Source organism: Eptesicus fuscus, chromosome 4 (genome assembly GCF_027574615.1).
Source record: "Eptesicus fuscus isolate TK198812 chromosome 4, DD_ASM_mEF_20220401, whole genome shotgun sequence".
In the NCBI taxonomy this organism is placed as follows: domain Eukaryota; kingdom Metazoa; phylum Chordata; class Mammalia; order Chiroptera; family Vespertilionidae; genus Eptesicus; species Eptesicus fuscus.
This window is the reverse complement of record NC_072476.1, coordinates 69,536,364-69,555,476: the sequence shown is the minus strand read 5'-3', so window position 1 is coordinate 69,555,476 and position 19,113 is coordinate 69,536,364. Positions and strand designations below refer to the sequence as shown.

General features: G+C 36.1%; 1 protein-coding gene across 1 annotated transcript in view; it reads left to right on the top strand.

Moving 5' to 3' along the window:
* ZFYVE16 (zinc finger FYVE-type containing 16) overlaps window positions 1-12,976 on the top strand; it is a 45,371-nt gene extending 32,395 nt beyond the window's left edge. The window contains exons 11-18 of the mRNA XM_008161984.3: window positions 810-892; window positions 1,656-1,760; window positions 2,124-2,271; window positions 4,697-4,777; window positions 7,021-7,183; window positions 8,051-8,156; window positions 9,341-9,508; window positions 11,782-12,976. Coding sequence (XP_008160206.2) covers window positions 810-892; window positions 1,656-1,760; window positions 2,124-2,271; window positions 4,697-4,777; window positions 7,021-7,183; window positions 8,051-8,156; window positions 9,341-9,508; window positions 11,782-11,943 — 1,016 coding nt within the window. The 3' untranslated portion in view covers window positions 11,944-12,976. The remainder of the gene's footprint in view (window positions 1-809; window positions 893-1,655; window positions 1,761-2,123; window positions 2,272-4,696; window positions 4,778-7,020; window positions 7,184-8,050; window positions 8,157-9,340; window positions 9,509-11,781) is intronic.
* The last annotated feature ends 6,137 nt before the right edge of the window (window positions 12,977-19,113 follow it).

Genomic DNA, 19,113 nt, shown 5'->3' with positions numbered 1-19,113 from the left:
ATCCTTCTCTGCGTTGATTTCTCTGACTCTGTGTGCTCCTTTTTTTTTTTTTTAAATATATTTTATTGATTTTTTACAGAGAGGAAGAGAGAGGGATAGAGAGTTAGAAACATCGATGAGAGAGAAACATCAATCAGCTGCCTCCTGCACACCCCCTACTGGGGATGTGCCCGCAACCAAGGTACATGCCCTTGACCAGAATCGAACCTGGGACCTTTGAGTCCGCAGGCCGACGCTCTATCCACTGAGCCAAACCGGTTTCGGCTCTGTGTGCTCCTTTTATCATGCTGACCCAGGAACTATAAAAGTTTACCATACAAATCTGTCAATTAGCACAGGTGAATATTAGTTGTAGTTGTACACGCCATTAATATATTTATTTCTTCTTATTTTTCTTTAAATTCAGAACTTGATAGGGGCCTCTAGCCAATTACTGTAATTTCCAACCATCATAATTTTGTGGAAACATATACTGAAAAGATTAAATGCTTTGGAATCAGGCAAACCAAATTTTAGATGTATGTTACATTAACTTAGTGACCTGCTTGCCCATTTGTAAAGTAGGGGTAGATATACTTGCCTCATCAGGTTGTTATAGAGTTTAAATAAGATAATGTATGCAGAGTTCCCAGTTCAATGCAGCACCTGATTAGTACTCAGTATGGGTTAATTTTCCCCAAAGAAATGATTGGGGGTAATTTATTCATACTGTTTGAAAAATAAGAATTAAAGGTAATACATTCAAGACTCTTTTGTGTTTGTTTGTGTGGGCTTTTTTGGCAGTAACCAGTTTTTCTTCTTATGTATAGCATACCCTGCTCCTCTAACAAGTATCAGAGGCCGAAAACCACTTTTTGGAGAGATAGGACACACTATAATGAACTTACTTGTTGTGAGTAATTGAGCTATTTTATTAAGTGTTCTTATATTGTTACTTTAAAAATGTGTTTAGTAAATTGTACACACTTACTGGTATGTTTTCCTATTTTAATTTGGCATATTTGGTATAATGAAAGTTTACTTATAAATATATCCTAGTCCATTTAACACAAATGGGCTGTTTCTAATGAATTGCTTTTTAGAGCACATCTAATTTCTATGTACCCGATTGTAATTGCCTTTCAATTCATTCTGCTGGAGTGCTTACATATTTATGTAATGGGAGATCTACACAGATGTTGAAGCTTTTGAAGATGTAAAAGTGGTTGTAAAGTTAGTAAGTTTGGTGACTGTGAGCAAAGTGTGGCCTAAGTTTCCTCATTTGCTTTAGGAAGGATTGGAATAGACCATATCTCAGGTTCGGTCCCACCTCAGATTTCTAGAATTTTGTGTTTGCCTGTTACCAGAGAAAAGTATTTCAGTGGACTTACTTTTATTTATAATATTCAGTTTGAAGACCTATTTGAACGATCTTTAAATAGAAAGAGGAGATCATCCCCAAATACTATAGAATTCTTCCTGGGAATGATATTGTTTACTACTCCGTGGAGTAGCTGGATTAGTTGGTTTTATAAGTTAGTACTAGTTTTTAGATGGCATTTTCAGTTATGTATCACAAGTCTTAAAATGGTGGATACTTTTAATGGATTTAATGAATGGTTAAATGTGCAGGAATAGTAGTTTAAGATTTATGGAAATGTCATTATTTTATATAGGACCTTCGAAATTACCAGTATACCTTGCATAATATAGATCAGCTAATGATTCATATGGAAATGGGGAAGAGCTGCATAAAAATACCTCGGAAAAAATACAACGATGTAAGTATAATTGCTTCATTAAAATTTTGAAGATAATTATTGAACATTGGATTTCCTTAGAAGCATGTCAATTAAATTTGTTTTGAATCAGACTATCTAATATATAATGGCAAAATATATTATTTTTGAAGTTTTAGATTTGCTTCCTAACAAGGCTTTTGTTTAATTCTATTCATCTTTTTTTTTACGCATTGAGGTGATTTTATCTTAATACATTTGTTTCTATCACATTCTTGGGGGTTTTCCAGACCAAAGTTTGAGATTTATGAAGCTGGTCAGAAATGTGACTCTTTGAATTAGTGTAACTAATAAAGGCATGAAATAGTAAAAGTGTCTCTAAATGAGTGTTGTTTCTTTCCCTAGGTAATGAAAGTAATAAATTCTTCTAATGAGCATGTCATTAGCATTGGAGCTAGTTTTAGTACAGAAGCAGATTCTCATCTAGTCTGTGTACAGAATGATGGAGTTTATCAGACACAGGCCAACAGTGCCACTGGCCACCCTAGAAAAGGTGAGTGTCAGTTCCTAGTGTTGATCCATTAAACCACCTCAATAAATAGAATTCTTTTCAAAGGGGAAATATATATATTTTACACATTTGCTGAATTGACAGTGATAAAACATGCTTTAAAATTTTATCTACACAAACATATATATATATGAATATATTGATTTCAGAGATAAAGGGAGAGGGAGAGAGAGATAGCAACATCAGTGATGAGAGGGAATCATTGATCAGCTGCCTCCTGCATGCCCCCTGCTGGGGATTGAGCCTGCATGTGCTCTGAATTGAACCATGACCTCCTGGTTCATAGGCTGATGCTCAACAATTGAGGCACTCCTACGAGGCAACACACAAAAATATTTTAAAATTGCTTCTGATTTCTGTTTTTCTTTTAGGCTACATTAGGTTTAAAGACTTGGAACACTGTACAGATATTCAGGCTTAGTATGTTCCATATGGTGAGAGTCTTTCCCCCCACCCCCCAGTTATTTGTCTCTTGAATGAGGTTTTTTCACCTTTACATGCGTTTTGCTCCAACTCTCTTAATTAAGGAGAGCACAGGATAGATAAGAATGTAGAACAATTTATAAAACTGAAGTGGTTAGGCATATAAAAATGATAAAGGTGGTAGAGTACATAGCAGGTCTGAGTGACATGACTCTCAGTTCTGGTTGAATGACCTCAGTGACTGCTAGATTACCAAACCCATGCAGTAGAGAGCCTAACCAATGGAAAGTTATGTGGAAGTACGTGTTCCATAAAAATAATACATTATAATAAAATAACAAATTTAAAATATTCTAACATCTGTCAGCTAATACAGTTTTTCTATTATAAAAGTAATTTATACTCATTTGTAATAAGCTTGGAAAATATGTTTTTAAAAGTAGTTGGCCTGCGGACTGAAAGATCCCAGGTTCGATTCTGGTCGAGGGCATGTACCTTGGTTGTGGGCACATCCCCAGTAGGGGGTGTGCAGGAGGCAGCTGATCAATGTTTCTCTCTCATCGATGTTTCTAACTCCCATCGATGTTTCTAACTCCCATCGATGTTTCTAACTCTCTATCCCTCTCCCTTCCGGTCTGTAAAAAATCAATAAAATATATTTTTTTAAAAAGTAGCAAAAGAGAAAAGAAGAAAAAAGTAGTAAAAGAAAGAAGTGCCAATATATAGCCATTGTTGATATTTTTACTGTATTTCCTTTTTATATTAATATCTGTGTTAAATAGATTATATAAATCTGGATATTTATACTTTTGTATTGTGTTTTTTTCACTTAACATGTCACTGATTTTTTAACATTAAAATTTAACAACTATTTAATATTTATTGAAATGGTATACTATATTTATGTGGTGTAAGTTCAAAAGATATAAATATTTATAGTGTAAAGTCTCTTTTTCCTTGACCCTCAGGCTACCCTCTGCTCCTCCCCATAGGCAACCAAACCAGTATTTTCAGTTTCAGTATGTACATCTTTTCTGAGACATTTGTTAAGTCATTTGTTCCAGACTACACCTTGCTTTTTCTTTTGTTAACATACTTTGGACATTATTCTATATTAGTATATAAAGAATTTTCACATTCTACATAACTTTCCACTTTACTAGTATATGTGTACTTCATTTAATTGTCCTTTATATTGGTGGAGATAACTTTTACCAGTCCTTAGCTATTTATAAAATAATAGAGGCCCAGTGCACGAAATTCATGCTCTCAGGGTGGGGGGGGGGATTCTTCAGCCCTGCCTTTGCCCTCTTGCAGTCCTGGATCCCTCGGGGGATGTCTGACTGCCAGCTTAGTCCTGCTCCCCGCAGGTAGTGGACCTAAGCTGTCAGTCGGACATTCTTAGTGCTGCCGTGGAAGTGGGAGAGGCTCCCGCCACCGCTGCTGCACTCGCCAGTCGTGAGCCTGGCTTCTGGTTGAGTGGCGCTCCCCCTGTGGGAGCACACTGACCACTAGGGGGCAACTCCTGGGTTGAGTGTCTGCCCCCTGGTGGTCAGTGTGTGTCATAGCAACCGGTCATTCCACCATTCGGTCGATTTGCATATTAGCCTTTTATTATAAAGAATACTGTGAATAACATTGTATCCATACCATTAATTTCTGAAAATGGAATTGGTACATAAAATACATGTATTTGTAATTTTAGTAGATAATCATCAAGTCCACAGGTCGATGCTCTATCTCCTGAGCCAAACACAAACATTTTAATTAATATGGCTGTCCATCAATTATTAGATACAACCATTAACTTACTTGTATGCAATATTTTTCTTATTTATTTATTAGCTTTCTAATTTAAGTGGTGTGGGCATGACACTTATCAGGTACTTAAAATGTGCCATGCTCCACATTATATATTTAACAAATATCATATAACATAAAATAGAGCAGGTTAAAACATAATTGTTGTATTTTTTTTAATCAGTGACAGGTGCAAGTTTTGTAGTATTCAATGGAGCTCTAAAATCATCTTCAGGATTTCTTGCTAAGTCCAGCATAGTTGAAGGTAGGAGTTTCATCTTTAAGATTGTTTTAATGTAAAGGTGTAAAGATTTCTTTTTGAAACTATATTTGATATTCATGTAAAAGGATATATGTAAATTATAAGTCATATTCTCCATAAGTACCACATAAGTACCACAAACTTATGTGAAATCATTCTGCATATTCACATAAGTACCACAAACTTATGTGAAATCATTCTGCAGCCCCAAAACATGATCAATATTTGGATCTATTTACACCTTCCTTCTCTGTCCAAAAATTAACTACCAGACTAAATATTGTTTATCATCCTCTTGTTTAATTTTTTTACACTGTATAAAAATATGCCTAAATAATATATTGTTTATGTTTATTTGGGAGATTTATAAAAATGATATCATTCTTTACACAGTCTTATAGAGCTTATGATTTTCATGCAATGTTATGTCTCTAAAATTTATCCATATTGTTGCCAGCAACTATGGCGTATTTTCACTGTTGTTAGTGTTTACTAGAGGCCCGGTGCACGAAATTCATGCACTGGGTCGGGGGTGTGCCTCAGCCCAGCCTGCACCCTCTCCAATCTGGGACCCCTCAAGGGATGTCCGACTGCCCGTTTTGTATCTTTTTCTGATTTATAGTTAAATATTTTTTATAAACTGTAGATTTCCTACACCATTTTAAAGTGTATTTTTAATAGAAAGTCTTCATTTTAATACAATGTAATTTATTAATCTTTTATGGTTAATGTTTTTTATTTAAGAAATCTTTCCATCCTGTGTTAAAAAGATGTTCTGTTTTCCAAAAGATTTAAAGCTCTCCCTTTAATATGCATGTGTCAGATAGGGACCCAATGACATTTTTCTGCATTTGAATAGGAATTGGTCCAGCATCAGTGATTCGGTTCTCCCAATGAGAGAGGTTTTTTACTCACACCAAATGTGTGGGTTTTTTCCCTCACATCAGTTAATTTTCTAGTTCTCTGACACCAACTGGGTGTCTAACAATTCAATTCTGACATTAACCACCCAGAGTTAGCACAGACCCCATAGGTTAAGGCAGGTGTCCTCAAACTACGGCCCGCGGGCCACATGTGGGTGTTTTTGCCGTTTTGTTTTTTTACTTCAAAATAAGGTATGTGCAGTGTGCATAGGAATTTGTGCATAGTTTTTTTTTTAAACTATAGTCCGGCCCTCCAACAGTCTGAGGGACAGTGAACTGGCCCCCTGTTTAAAAAGTTTGAGGACCGCTGGGTTAAGGGATCAGTCCCACAAGACTGCCCCCCAGTTCAGATACCAGTTAGAAGTCTAGGGCTTCTTATGCTTCTAACTGGCTATAAATCAGAGGACCCCACTACCTCTTCCTCAGGTTCAAACATTTGCTAGAATAGCTTACAGAACTCAGAAAACACTTTATTTATGTTTACTGGTTTATAATAAAGCATTTATAAAGGATATAACTTAAGAACAACCAAATGGAAGATAAGCACAGGGCAAAGTATGGGGAAAGGGTCATGGAGATTCCATGCCCTCTCCAGGTGTACCACCACCCTTCCTTCACATCACCCTTCTAACATCTTGATGTGTTCCCCAACATGAAGCTCCATGAACCCTGATATTTGTGGATTTTTGTAGAAGTCTCATTATGTAGGCATGTTTAAGTAATCGGCTATTGCTAATTGAACTCAACCTCCAGTGCTCTTCCCCAGTTCTAGTCCAAGGACGCAAAGTGACCCTTACCCAAAGTCTTTTGGTGCCCCTTCTTAGTGTCTTGACCTCAGATTCAAGGACTTTCCAGTCTGTTATTTCTGGCTTTTTAAGCCAGTAGGGCCATTGCAGCTTAATGGATCACCATGTAGACATTGTCCCAAGACTTTGCCTGGGCAATTGTGGGCTCATTTGTTGAATTTTCCTATAGGGATCACGGTATTGCATTTCCTACTGTCTACTACTGAAACAGTTGCCTCATACATTTTGCCTAGTTTTATGGTTGGTTATTATGAAAGAGCTAGTTTGGTATCATAGCCAGAAGTAGAAAATTTTTAACCATTCACTTAAAAAAAGTTATTTACTATTAAAAAAATGAATCCTTAACTTTGTGAAATAGTTTTATTTCCTAATAGAAAACAATGATTAAAATGATTTAACAGATGGTTAAAAAAATTTGCAAAGAACAAAATACATTTGTATTTTGGTATAAATTTTATGGCTTAGACATATAAATTGATACTTAGTAAAATAAATATGAAACATAACTCATTTTCAGATGGCTTAATGGTGCAAATAACTCCAGAGACCATGGATGGCTTGCGGCTAGCTCTACGAGAACAAAAAGACTTTAAGATTACATGTGGGAAAGTTGATGCTGTAGACCTGAGAGAATATGTGGACATCTGCTGGGTAGATCCTGAAGAAAAAGGAAACAAAGGGTAGGAACTTTTTGTTACTAAAATGTAATTGCTTTGATGGAAAAGGGAAGGATAAAAACATCTTAATAAGAATTTTTTATGAATATAGAATTATACCATGAATTTCAGTGCTTATACTTCAATTAATGAATTCAATCTGTTTTTTCAAACATATGCCTTACCAGCCTCATGTGTGTTTTCTTAGCCAGGATGCTGTCAGTTATTGAAGGGTGGTCAATTGGGAGGGGGCCAATGACAATATGTCCATTGTGTAGCAGTGTGGGCTTGATGCCAGGGCTGAGAAAGGCAAGACACTTTTTGTGTGGTAGGATACCTATTTTTGTCAAGTAAGTAAAGGATTCCCTTTGGATGTTTATTCTGTTTTTATACTGTCTCACTGTAAATTCAAACAACTGAATTTAATAATATATACTTTAGAGGCCTTGCAGAATATTACTGCCATTCATTCCTTCCTCTTTTCAATTGTTTGTTTCTTTCCTTTCTTTTTTTTTTTTTTTTTTTTTTGGCGAATCGCTAAGGGTTTTGGAGCAAAGAAAGAAGAGGGCTAATGCTAAAGGATTCTAAAATAGATTTTTTTTTAAAATTTCTGAGACAGCTTTTCTGTTAAAAGACTAAGATATTTTAAACCTCAGGAATGAACTGGGCATATGAAAAAGTAGATAAAATTTGCTACACATCAAGATATCTTGGTAAATGAATATAAATTAGTTGTAATTATTTTATATGTAATTGAGATATCTTACTGCTGTTTTAAATTTATAGCTTTCATAATTTTTCTCCTTATTCCATTTATTCAAATCTAATAATTCATGTCATAAGAAGCACCGTAGTAGTAATAATTCTTTTGTATTTCATTTTATTCTATAGTATTATTAGTTCTGTGGATGGAATATCATTACAAGGATTTCCAAGTGAAAAAATAAAACTGGAAGCAGATTTTGAAACTGATGAGAAGATTGTAAAGTGTACTGAGGTAACTGCGGAAGAAAATCCCTTCCCTTTACATGCTGGATTTGGATATGGTTTTTGTTTTTTTTAACTGGGATATACTGCACTACTCAGCTTCTGAATGTTTAAGTACAGCGTATTACACTTTTTACATTATATCTTGAGACACATATTTCTTACCAGACTTCCTTTTATAACGCCAAATTTGGTTTTCCATAGTATTTTTTATTTCAGGCTATTGTATGATGGCACTGCCTGCCAGCTCACAGTTAAGTTTTGGCAGCATTTCCATTTTTGTTTATAAAGAAATATATTGTTTGGTCATATTATTTTCATTTTTCTCTTATTTAACAAAAATTAAAAGATTTTGTTGACATCAATTTATAATCACATATACAAGTTATTTTAAAAAGTTTCTTTTATATTAAGAAGGGGACATGAAATTATAGACCTCTAAACCCTTAGTCTACCTCCATACTCACCCTCTCTCTACCTCCCAGGTCAGGCAATCAGTGTTACTTACTGCGTATGTATTCTTTGTGAATTTTATGCATGCACAAGATAGAAACTATAGAGGATATAGAAGTTATAGAACATTATTACTTTATTCAATCTTAACTTTATTAAAATGTCCTTATAGGATGGTTATCTTACAGGGTAGATTCATTAGTACCCTTCTCTAAACTGACTTAACAAGGCTCTCGTTGCTACAGGCTAACTTTAGGCAAAAATAGCTAAGTCAGCCCTGACCAGTTTGGCTCAGTGGATAGAGCGTCAGCCTGCGGACTGAAGGGCCCCGGGTTCGATTCCGGTCAGGGGGATGTACCTTGGTTGCGGGCACATCCCCAGTGGGGGGGGGGGGGCGTGCAGGAGGCAGCTGATCGATGTTTCTCTCTCATCGATGTTTCTAACTCTCTATCCCTCTCCCTTCTTTTCTGTAAAAAATCAATAAAATATATTTTTAAAAAAATAGCTAAGTCATTTCCAAATTCCATAACCTTTCGTTTTAAGTTAACTTATATATAATATAGATCATGGTTTGTTTGTGTGTGTAGATCATGGTGTGTGTGTGTGCATGTGTAATGCTCATATATAAATTGCTCTTAAGCTAATGAATTCATGGCACTAGCATTAGAATTTTATTAATAAAGTTGAAATGAAAGTAGCAATTGTTGCATTTTTAAATCATGATTTGTTTCCTAATTTCAGGTGTTCTACTTTCTAAAAGGCCAGGATGTATCTATTTCAGCAACTCGTTACCAGTTTGCAAAAGAAATAGCCATGGCTTGTAGTGCTGCACTGTGCCCTCACCTGAAAACTTTAAAGAGCAATGGGATGAATAAAATTGGCCTCAGAGTTTCCATTGACACTGATATGGTGAGGCATGTTTTTGCGATGTATTTTTTAAATAAATTTATCATATATTAAAATAATCAAAAGCTGTTTCTTTAACCTTTTATTTTGGGATGAATAAAGACAATGGAAATTTGTTGAACATCAGTTTGTGCACACATTTCATGTACATTATCTCCTTTATCCTCCACAATGGGTCAGCAAACTTTTTTTTGTAAAAGGCTACAAGTAAATATTTTTGGCATTGTGGGCTGAATGATTTCTTTCACAACTACTCAATTCTTCTATTATAGTGCAGAAGCAGCCGTAGATAGAATGTGAACTAATAGGCTCTGCTTTGTTCCAATGAAACTTTGTTATAAAAAACAGTGGGCCGACTGGCTCTCAGGCCATTGTTTGCTGACCCCCTGCTCCACAACAATCCTTCTTTTTTTCAATTTATTATTCTGAATAGAGTCTATATTCAAATGATTTAAACTTACTCTAAAAGTGTATGCATAGCAGCACAACTTCATTGGACATTTCCAGAATACAGCATTCCCATTGTAGTCTATGTAATTGGCACCTTAATTCCTGGCTACAATGTAAATGATGCCCAGTAGAGTAATAGACTTGGAAAGATCTCCTTCCATCCTTAACTCCAAACCCTTTTATTCACCTCAATACTCCCTCTTATTCTTCCTGGAGAGACAATCAAATGACACCCATTTTTATGTATTCTTTGTGATTTTATAGCATGTACAAGCAAGTAAGTGTGTGACCTTTTCATTTCCCCTTTTACACTGTATTTTTTTACCTTGCTTTAACTTAATGTTCCTTAAGAGAGATTTCACATTACCACATATTCTTTTTAAGTTGCATAGTAGTAGTTTATTATATAAGTGTACTCTTATTTAACTAACTAGAGGCCCAGTGCATGAAAATTCATGCACTGGAGCAGGGGGTCTCTCAGCCTGCCTGCCCCCTCTCACAGTCCAGGAGCCCTCAGGGGCAGGAGGCAACCCAGCAATCAGGGGAAAGTGACGCCCCCATCACGCCTCTGCTGCTGCCACTGCTGGCAGCACAAGCCTCGGCCAGCCCTGGTTACCTAAGCCTCGGGCTTGCCTTTGCCTTGGGTGTCGGCTGGGCAACCGCCATCCGAGGCTTGCCTGTGCCTTGGGCTGACCTGGGGGGTTGGGGGGCTGAGGGCGGGTCCAGCCACACCGTGTGCCTGCGGGGCCCCCCCCCCCCGCAGGGCTGAAAGGACTGGGGGACTCCGGCAGGGCTGAGGGGACTGGGCACCGCCATCTTTGTGATGGTGTGATGGTCAATTTGCATATTCCCTCTTTATTAGATAGGAATCTTATACATTTTTGATATGTACTGATTGATATTTAGATTATCCACAATATTTTGCCTTTGTGTAAGTGTGAGTATATCAGAAACATTCTTAGAATTGTCTGGTCCGAAAATGTACTCAATAGGTATTACCATACTGTCTAAAATAGACGTTATACCAATTTATATTTCTACCATAATTTGTGAGAGTGTTCTTTCCTCCCACATACTTATCAAAGCAGTATGTAATCAAACTTTTGAACTTTACCAATTTGATAGGTAAAAAATAGTACTCCAGTATTATTGTAATGCACATTTCTGTTCCCAATATCCAACATAATAAATTTCAAAGCAGTTTCTTCTTTAGAATGGTTTATTTAAACATGAATGAGTTCAAATGCTGAAGATTTACTTCAGTCAAGATGTGTTATACTCAGAGTTCTTATTGGAAAGAACTTATATTTTCATCTCACTGTTAAAAGTTTCTTTTTCAAGGAAATGTTTGACATTTGTGTGTTATTTGAGTAAGCACTGTTACTATTTCTTTAGGCAAATTAAAATATAATTTTCATCAGCAACATTAAATTCAAATATTAAATATTATGCAACAACAAATTAAAAATATTTTGAAGAAGATTATTTTTATTAATACCATGGGGTTTGCGTTTAAGTCATGTTGGTAATCATTCAAAATCTAGCCCTTCAACATGTTTACATGTTCATTGAGAAGAAACTTAAAATATGAATTACTGGCAATTTTTTTATTTTAATGATATATGTGGGAGGAACAATTACAATTTATGTGATAGATGGATAAAAGAAATATAGGAGAATATTTTATGAATAAAATGTCAATTATTTTCCTAACATGCTTAAACTGGATGATATTTTTAGTTTAGTTATTTTACATTCATCTGCTGAGCTAAACAAGATTGCTCACTTTCTAGGGTTGACTTACCAAGATTTTTTTTTTTTTCCAGGTTGAATTTCAGGCAGGATCTGAAGGCCGACTTCTTCCTCAGCATTATCTAAATGATCTTGATAGTGCTCTAATACCTGTGATCCATGGCGGAACCTCCAACTCTACTAGTTTACCATTAGAAATAGAATTAGTATTTTTCATTATAGAAAATCTTTTTTAGTGAAAAGATATTAGTGAATCATATTATTTATATTGCAAACTGATTTGTTAAAACTAACTCCAGCACTAAACCTAACATGCCACGAACACTAAAAGTAAATATGTTTAATGTTTGAAACACATAGAAGTTTTGCTTTATAGGCAGGAATGATCTTTTTAAAATCATTAGCACAATTTCAATCTCTAAAAACTTATGCGATCCAGTTTTTGAAGATTTACACTTAATAAAAATACTAAAAAGACAAGGATTACTTCTGTCTTCAAGAAATTTGTAGCATTTATTGTGTTATTTAAATGCTATGCCAAGGTATCTGCACTTAGTAATACCTCTTTATGCCAAGATCGATTTTAATGAAGGCTCCTTTTCAGATGTAACCTTATAAAGGGGAATATCTGTTTTCTGTATATGCCAGTTAGATTACTTTCTAAAGTCTGTTAAAAATATACTTCAATGGCGCAGACCAGTTTCCATATTAGACTTAATATGATGTTCTTTGAATAAGGCAGACAACTTATTTGTATAATTGGAGTGGAGACCTACCTCCGTGACTAGATAAACTCTGATTGTTTGGATTAAAATCAGAATTTTCCCTTTTTCTTCTCAAATTATTCCATATATGGTTTTCTCTTGATTAAATGGGTATTCTTAAAATAATTGTGGGTGCTTCAGGATTCTGTGCTTCTATATTTAAGTATATTGTTTTTATAGTGAGAACGTGATTTGGTATGTGTTTTATAAATCTTTAATAATTTATAAATAGGCAATATTTTTGTATTGCACTATATTATTTTTCCTCTTTTCTTTCCAAAGTATACCATTATATTTGCCACTTATATAAAAAGTGATTGACGACAGGCCAGATGACCTTTGAAATAGTCATTATGTAGCAATAAAATGAAGCATGAAACAGATTTTTATTACTTTGCCTTTAAACCTTAGAAGTTTCTTGGCAAGTCTACATATTTTCATTGACACTAATATATTTATTATAAACTTTAATGAACTAATTACTTTTGCATATTTTAAATTCTTTATATGGTAGTTATTTTTTATAACAGAATATTAACATAAGTTAAATTCTATGTATTTAAAACTATTACAGAACTTTCCTCTTTACTTCAAACAGCAAAATAAGAAATGTTGTGTTAAAAAAGAGAGTAATGAGTATATTTTTAGTTAGTCCTGTCATTTAAGTTATAAAATATAATCATATTTTGATGCTTTTTTTATTCTTAAGTGAAATATATATGTTTTTGTATAAAAAACTTGTATATCTCAAGAAAAAGAAATTACACTAAAGAGCCCTGTTTTAAGAAAAATATTTAGGAAGTATCTTAACTTGAAGACCAAAAAACGGTTATAACTCAGGAACTGAGAGGTCTTGGGTTAGGAGAGGTTAAGAATTTTAATCAGATTGGTCATATGGTTCCTACTAAATCACATCTATAGTACTAGCCAAAGACAGTATAGAGGAGATTATCAGTTGTATGGAAGTAGCTACTTCAAAAACAGTGTGAAATGTTGTAAATATTAAATAAAACGATAACACATAACTTGTGAAATTAGTTGCAATAGTATAAGGTAAAAGCAATCACATATCAAACTCAATTTATGTTTTCTTTATATAGTGTGTTTATTTTGCAATATAACTTATTGCACAATCTATGAATACTGTATTTAAAATAAATGGTCGAGGGCTCTTCCATGATGGGATAGCTTTTGATTTGTTTTTTGAAAAAAATCTACATTTCATAAAAATTGGAATTATGTGCCTTTGGAGGCATCTTTTAAAGTATTCTTTGTAGTCCTAGCTGGTTTGGTTCAGTGAATAGAGTGTCAGCCTGTGGACCAAAGAGTCCCGGGTTAGATTCCAGTCAAGGGCACGTACCTTGGTAGCAAGCTCCTCCCGGGGCCCGGGACTTGGTCGGGGCTCCTGCAGGAGGTAACCAATCGATGTGTATCTCTCACATCGATGTTTCTGTCTTCCCCTTTCCCTTCCACTCTCTCTAAAAATCAATGGAAAAATATCATCTGGTGAGGATAAAAAGAAATAAAGTATTCTTTGTAGAGTATGTCTCTGAATGCATTTGTTGCTTATTTTGGTCATGTTCTTCATATTGGTACTTAAAATTTAAAAATTTTAAAGGTGAAAAAATAGAAATGGTTCTGTGTACTCAGTCTGCAATTATGTTTTTTTGGTCTTATGCCTTTTAATACTACTCTCTTTATCTGAATTTTGAAATGTGAAACAAAATCTAGCTCATTGTTTTATGCAGCCATCGAACAAACTTTGCATATATATACTTGCTATCTGCAGAGCACTTTATTAGCCTTCACTGGTTGAAAGATGAATAAATAGTTCTTTCCCTCTTGGAGCTGAATGTGTGAAGCAGATCATTAACAAAGTTAAAGTAATTGCTGTAATAGAAATATAGATCTAGTCTAGGTGGTTGGAAAACAACCCAGGAGGATAACCATATCAATAATGAGAAGGCAACCTGAGAACCTATTAGATGGTGGGCACTAAACTTGTCTAGGCAAGAATTGAAAATCTAAAAAATAATATGTAAAAAGACCAAACTTTCCCTCATAAAGCAATTTACTCTAAAGAGTCTTTTGTGCCCTAGCTGGTTTGGCTCAGTGGATAGAGCATTGGCCTGTGGACCTAAGGGTCAAGGGTTCAATTCCAGTCAAGGCTATGTACCTTGGTTGAAGGGTCCTCCCTGGCCCTGGAACCCCGGTCAGGGCTCCTGCAGGAGGTAACCAATTGATGTGTCTCTCTCACATCGATATTTCTCTGTCTTTCCCTCTCTCGTCCACACTCTCTAAAAAAAAAAAAAAAAAAAGTCAATGGAAAAATATCCTTGGGTGAGGATTAAAATAGTCTTTTGTGTTGTGTGAATGTCTTACCTTATAATCTAATTATTATAAAAGTAGTAGCCTGACATGGTATCTCAAATGCCCAAGTTTATAACAGCTTGGATTTAGATACCGTTTTATAAGTAAACTAGAGGCTCAGTGCATGAAAATTCATGCATTAGAGGGGGGATCCCTCAGCCCGGCCTGCCCCCTCTCACAGTCCAGGAGCCCTCAGGGGCAGGAGGCAACCCGGCGATTAGGGGAAGGCGATGCCCCCATCACACCTCTGCTGCTGCCACTGCTGGCAGCACAAGCTTCGGCCAGCCCTGGTTACCTGAGCCTCGGGCGGCCCTGGGTGGCTGGGTAGCCGCCATCTGAGGCTTGCCTGCGCCTCGGGCATCGGCTAGGCAGCCACCATCCGAGGCTTGCCTTCGCCTCAAGTGTTGGCTGGGCAGCCACTATCCGAGGCTTGCCTGCGCCTTGGGCCAGCCCTGAGTGGCTAGGCAGCTGACATCCAAGGCTTGCCTGCGCCTCGGGCTGGCCCTGGGCAGCTGGAGGTCTGAGGGGACTCTGGAGGCAGGCGCGTGGAGTGGCCAGACACGCCTGGGGGCGGGCCCAGCCATGCCGTGTACCTGCCATCCCCGTGGGGCTGAGGGGAATGGCGCCAACATCTTGTGGCTGTGGGCGCTGACATCTTTAAGGGTGTGGCTGTCAATTAGCATATTCCCTCCTTATTGGCTGTGGGCACCTCCATCTTTGTGAGGGCATGATGGTCAATTAGCATATCCCCTCTTTATTAGATAGGATAACCGAGCTTTTCTTTTTTTAATAGCAAGCATAACTTTACTTATATTTTTAAACAATATATCTTTTTTTAAATTTCTTTATTGATTAAGGTATTACGTATTTGTCCTCATCCCCCCATTACTTAAACAATATGTCTTGAAATAAACTATAAACCTCCAAACCATGCTAGGTTTTAATTTTTCTTGTGATTAAAAAAGTGTTCCATATATGTACGATTCACATACAGAAAAAACTTATCAATGTAAGTTTTACTTCCCACCTTGTACCAGTATGCATATACCTTGTTCTTCCCACTCTTCATACTCAACAGGTAATCATTTTTGTTAGTTTCTTGTGTATCTGCCTAAGTTTTGGTGCAGTAATAGCAAATACCTATGTATATATATTTTTTCTCCATATATTTTTTAATCTTCACCAAAGGTTATGTTTTTATTGATTTCAGAGAGAGAGTGGAAGGGGGGAGAGAGATTGACATGGATGTGAGAAAGAAACATTGATTGGTTACCTCCTGTACACATCCCAGCCAGGGATTGAACCTGCAACCTTTTTTGTGTAAGGCACGATGCTCCAACCAACTGAGCCAGCTGACCAGGGCTCCCTTCATTTTTTTATACAAATGTAGCATACTATTTATACTGAAGAATACAATTTCAATTATACTTCAATTATTTTGAATTATGTGGTTTATATATAGAATCTTAAAAGACTGCATGGCTTCTCACTTTTACTCAGTAATTGATAAAAGCATCTTATTTTAGAAAGGCAAGAAAGTCCATTATTGAAATTATAACTATATGTTTCAGTAGGAGGGTTATTTTCTCTTAAATTTTTCATTACTAAAACACTTGCATGGTTATTTTTTATTTGATCTGTATTTAAAATCTTTGTTTTTTCTACCAGACACTAAGCCTCATTATCTAAATTTATCTTTTATCACTTAACACATTTTTTTTTACATGCGATTATTAGTAGTTTTAAATATTTACATTCTGTGTTTGGGATTTAACTTGGAATGATACACAATTTAACATTTAACACCTTTTGGGAAATATTTTCTGCATTTGCATAGATAAAATTGAAACTATATTTTCATGCTTTTTACGAATGGAGAAACAGGTCTATTTCAAGTGCTTTATTTTGAACCTCTGAATATGATAAAGGTTTTTTCTCTTTGGTAAAATAAGGTGCTTGAAAGCCTCCAAGATAACCCACACTGTTCCATGCATCCTGGTATTCACACCCTTGTGTAGTCCCCTCCCACACTGTACCATTGTTGGTCTTTATGACCAATAGAATATGGTAGAAGGAATGGGATGTCATTTCCACGATTATGTTATAAAAGACACTGATTTCCATCTTTGCTGCATTTCTCTCCACTCTCTCTCATCCTTTTCTCTCCCATCTCCTTCCTTCTCTGTCTCTCTCCCTCTCTATTGGATCACTCCTCTTGGGGAAGCCATTTGCCAGGTGTGGGCAGCCCCATGGAGAGACCCACTTGGCGAGGAACTGAAGTCTGACAACAGCCACATGAGTGGAAGTGGATCCTCCAGCCCTAGTCAAGCCTTCAAATTGCAGCCCCAACCAAAACTTTGCAACCTCATGGGAACCACTCAACTAAGCCACTCTCAGATTCTTGAATTTCAGCAACTGTGTAAAATAATAAACATTTGTTGTTTTAAAGTGATGTTTTCTAGTGATTTATTTATATACAGCAACAAATATTAGTTAACAAGTAGAAGATACCTTTATCTTTGAGCAGCTGAAGTAAAACTGGCTAAAAATTATTAATTGCTCTGACAGCATATTATCAACATTTATAGATTCCATGCCACAAGTAATGTGTGCCAAGGCAGAGAACACTAAGAGAAAAAGTAGGATTTGGCCATGTACAAACAAAGATGCAATTATGGGAAACTTCCTATTTCTGGAAATTACATGCTAAGATATTTAGATCATGCTCCTGCCGAAAACAACTAAAGCTGATTAAGATACAAAAAATCATATTAAAACATGAAGGAGATTTTAAGGCAGCAAGTGATGCCCTGTCCAAAGGTATAAAGAGAAGTGAAGTGAACCTGGGGCCCTACTGTGACAGCCTTATGGAGTAAAGGGGACAGATAGCAAAGTTCAAGGCCTACACAAGGTGGTGAATCTAACACAATTTTCCCACAAGAGGCTGAGACCTATCCCAAACAGTTTCACTCTTTTGATGAGGATGAACCGGAAGTATAAATTATACAAAAGTATAGCCAAGTTTAGATTTGCCTACATTGCACAAAAAATCTTAAGCATTTAACTTGCTTTTAAGGGAGTCCCACACTGGAGATGTCTCCTGGTGCTGTCACCAGGGGAAAAACGTAAATCCTCTCCATAGAAAAGTAATTTCACTGGAGGCCTCAAATTACTTTTCAAATGTAACATCTAACACAGTAAAAAGTAAAAATAAAAAGGCACAAATGGAAACTAGTCTCCAGAGGCAAGAATTAGTAGAAACAATGAAAACAAACTCATACAAACGTAGGCATTAGATTTATGCCTTCAGTGTTTAAAGAAATAATAAAAATTAAAAAATCAATATGAAGTACCTGTAGAGCAGGGGTGGGTTATGGAATTTGGAAATGACTTAGCTATTTTTGCCTAAAGTTAACCTATAGCTATGAGAGCCTTAACTCAGCTTAGAGAAGGGTACTAATGAATCTACCCTATAAGATCACCATCGTATAAGGGACATCTTAATAAAGTTGAGATTGAACAAAGAATGTTTTATAATTTGTATGACCTATATAGTTTCTATCTATCTTGTGCATGCATAAAAATCACAAAGAATACATATGCAGTAAGTAACACTGATTGCCTGATATAGGAGATAGAGTGAAGGTGAGTATGGAGATAGACTAAGGGTGTAGGGGGTCTATAATTTCATATCCCTTTCTTAAAAATAACTTGCATATGTGATTATAAATTATATCAATAAAATATTTTAATTTTTGTTAAGAGAAAAATGAAAATAATATGGTCCAAGAAGATATCTATATATGTTCTGAGTGGCCATATTATTATGACCACCTGACATTTGTAGGCAAATTAGCCGTACACTGCATCGTATGGGATATGGAAGCCGAAGGCCTGTTCGAACACCTTTGCTGTCTGCAGTTACCAAGATAAAACATCTCCAATTCGCACAGGAACACAAGGATTGGACAGTTGAGCACTGGAAAAAAGTCATGTGATCCGATGAATCACGTTTCCAGTTGCATCATGCAGATGGCAGAGAATTTCGCAGAAACAGCATGAAAGCATGCACCCCACATGCATGAGTACAACCCTTCAAGCTGGTGGGGACAGTGTTATGGTTTGGGGCATGTTTTCCTGGCATGATTTGGGCCCTTTAATTCGTGTGGAACGACGTCTGAATAGCACAACATACCTAAGTATCGTTGCTGATCAAGTTCATCCTATCATGTTGATGGCGTATCCCAATGGAGATGGCTTCTTCCAACAAGA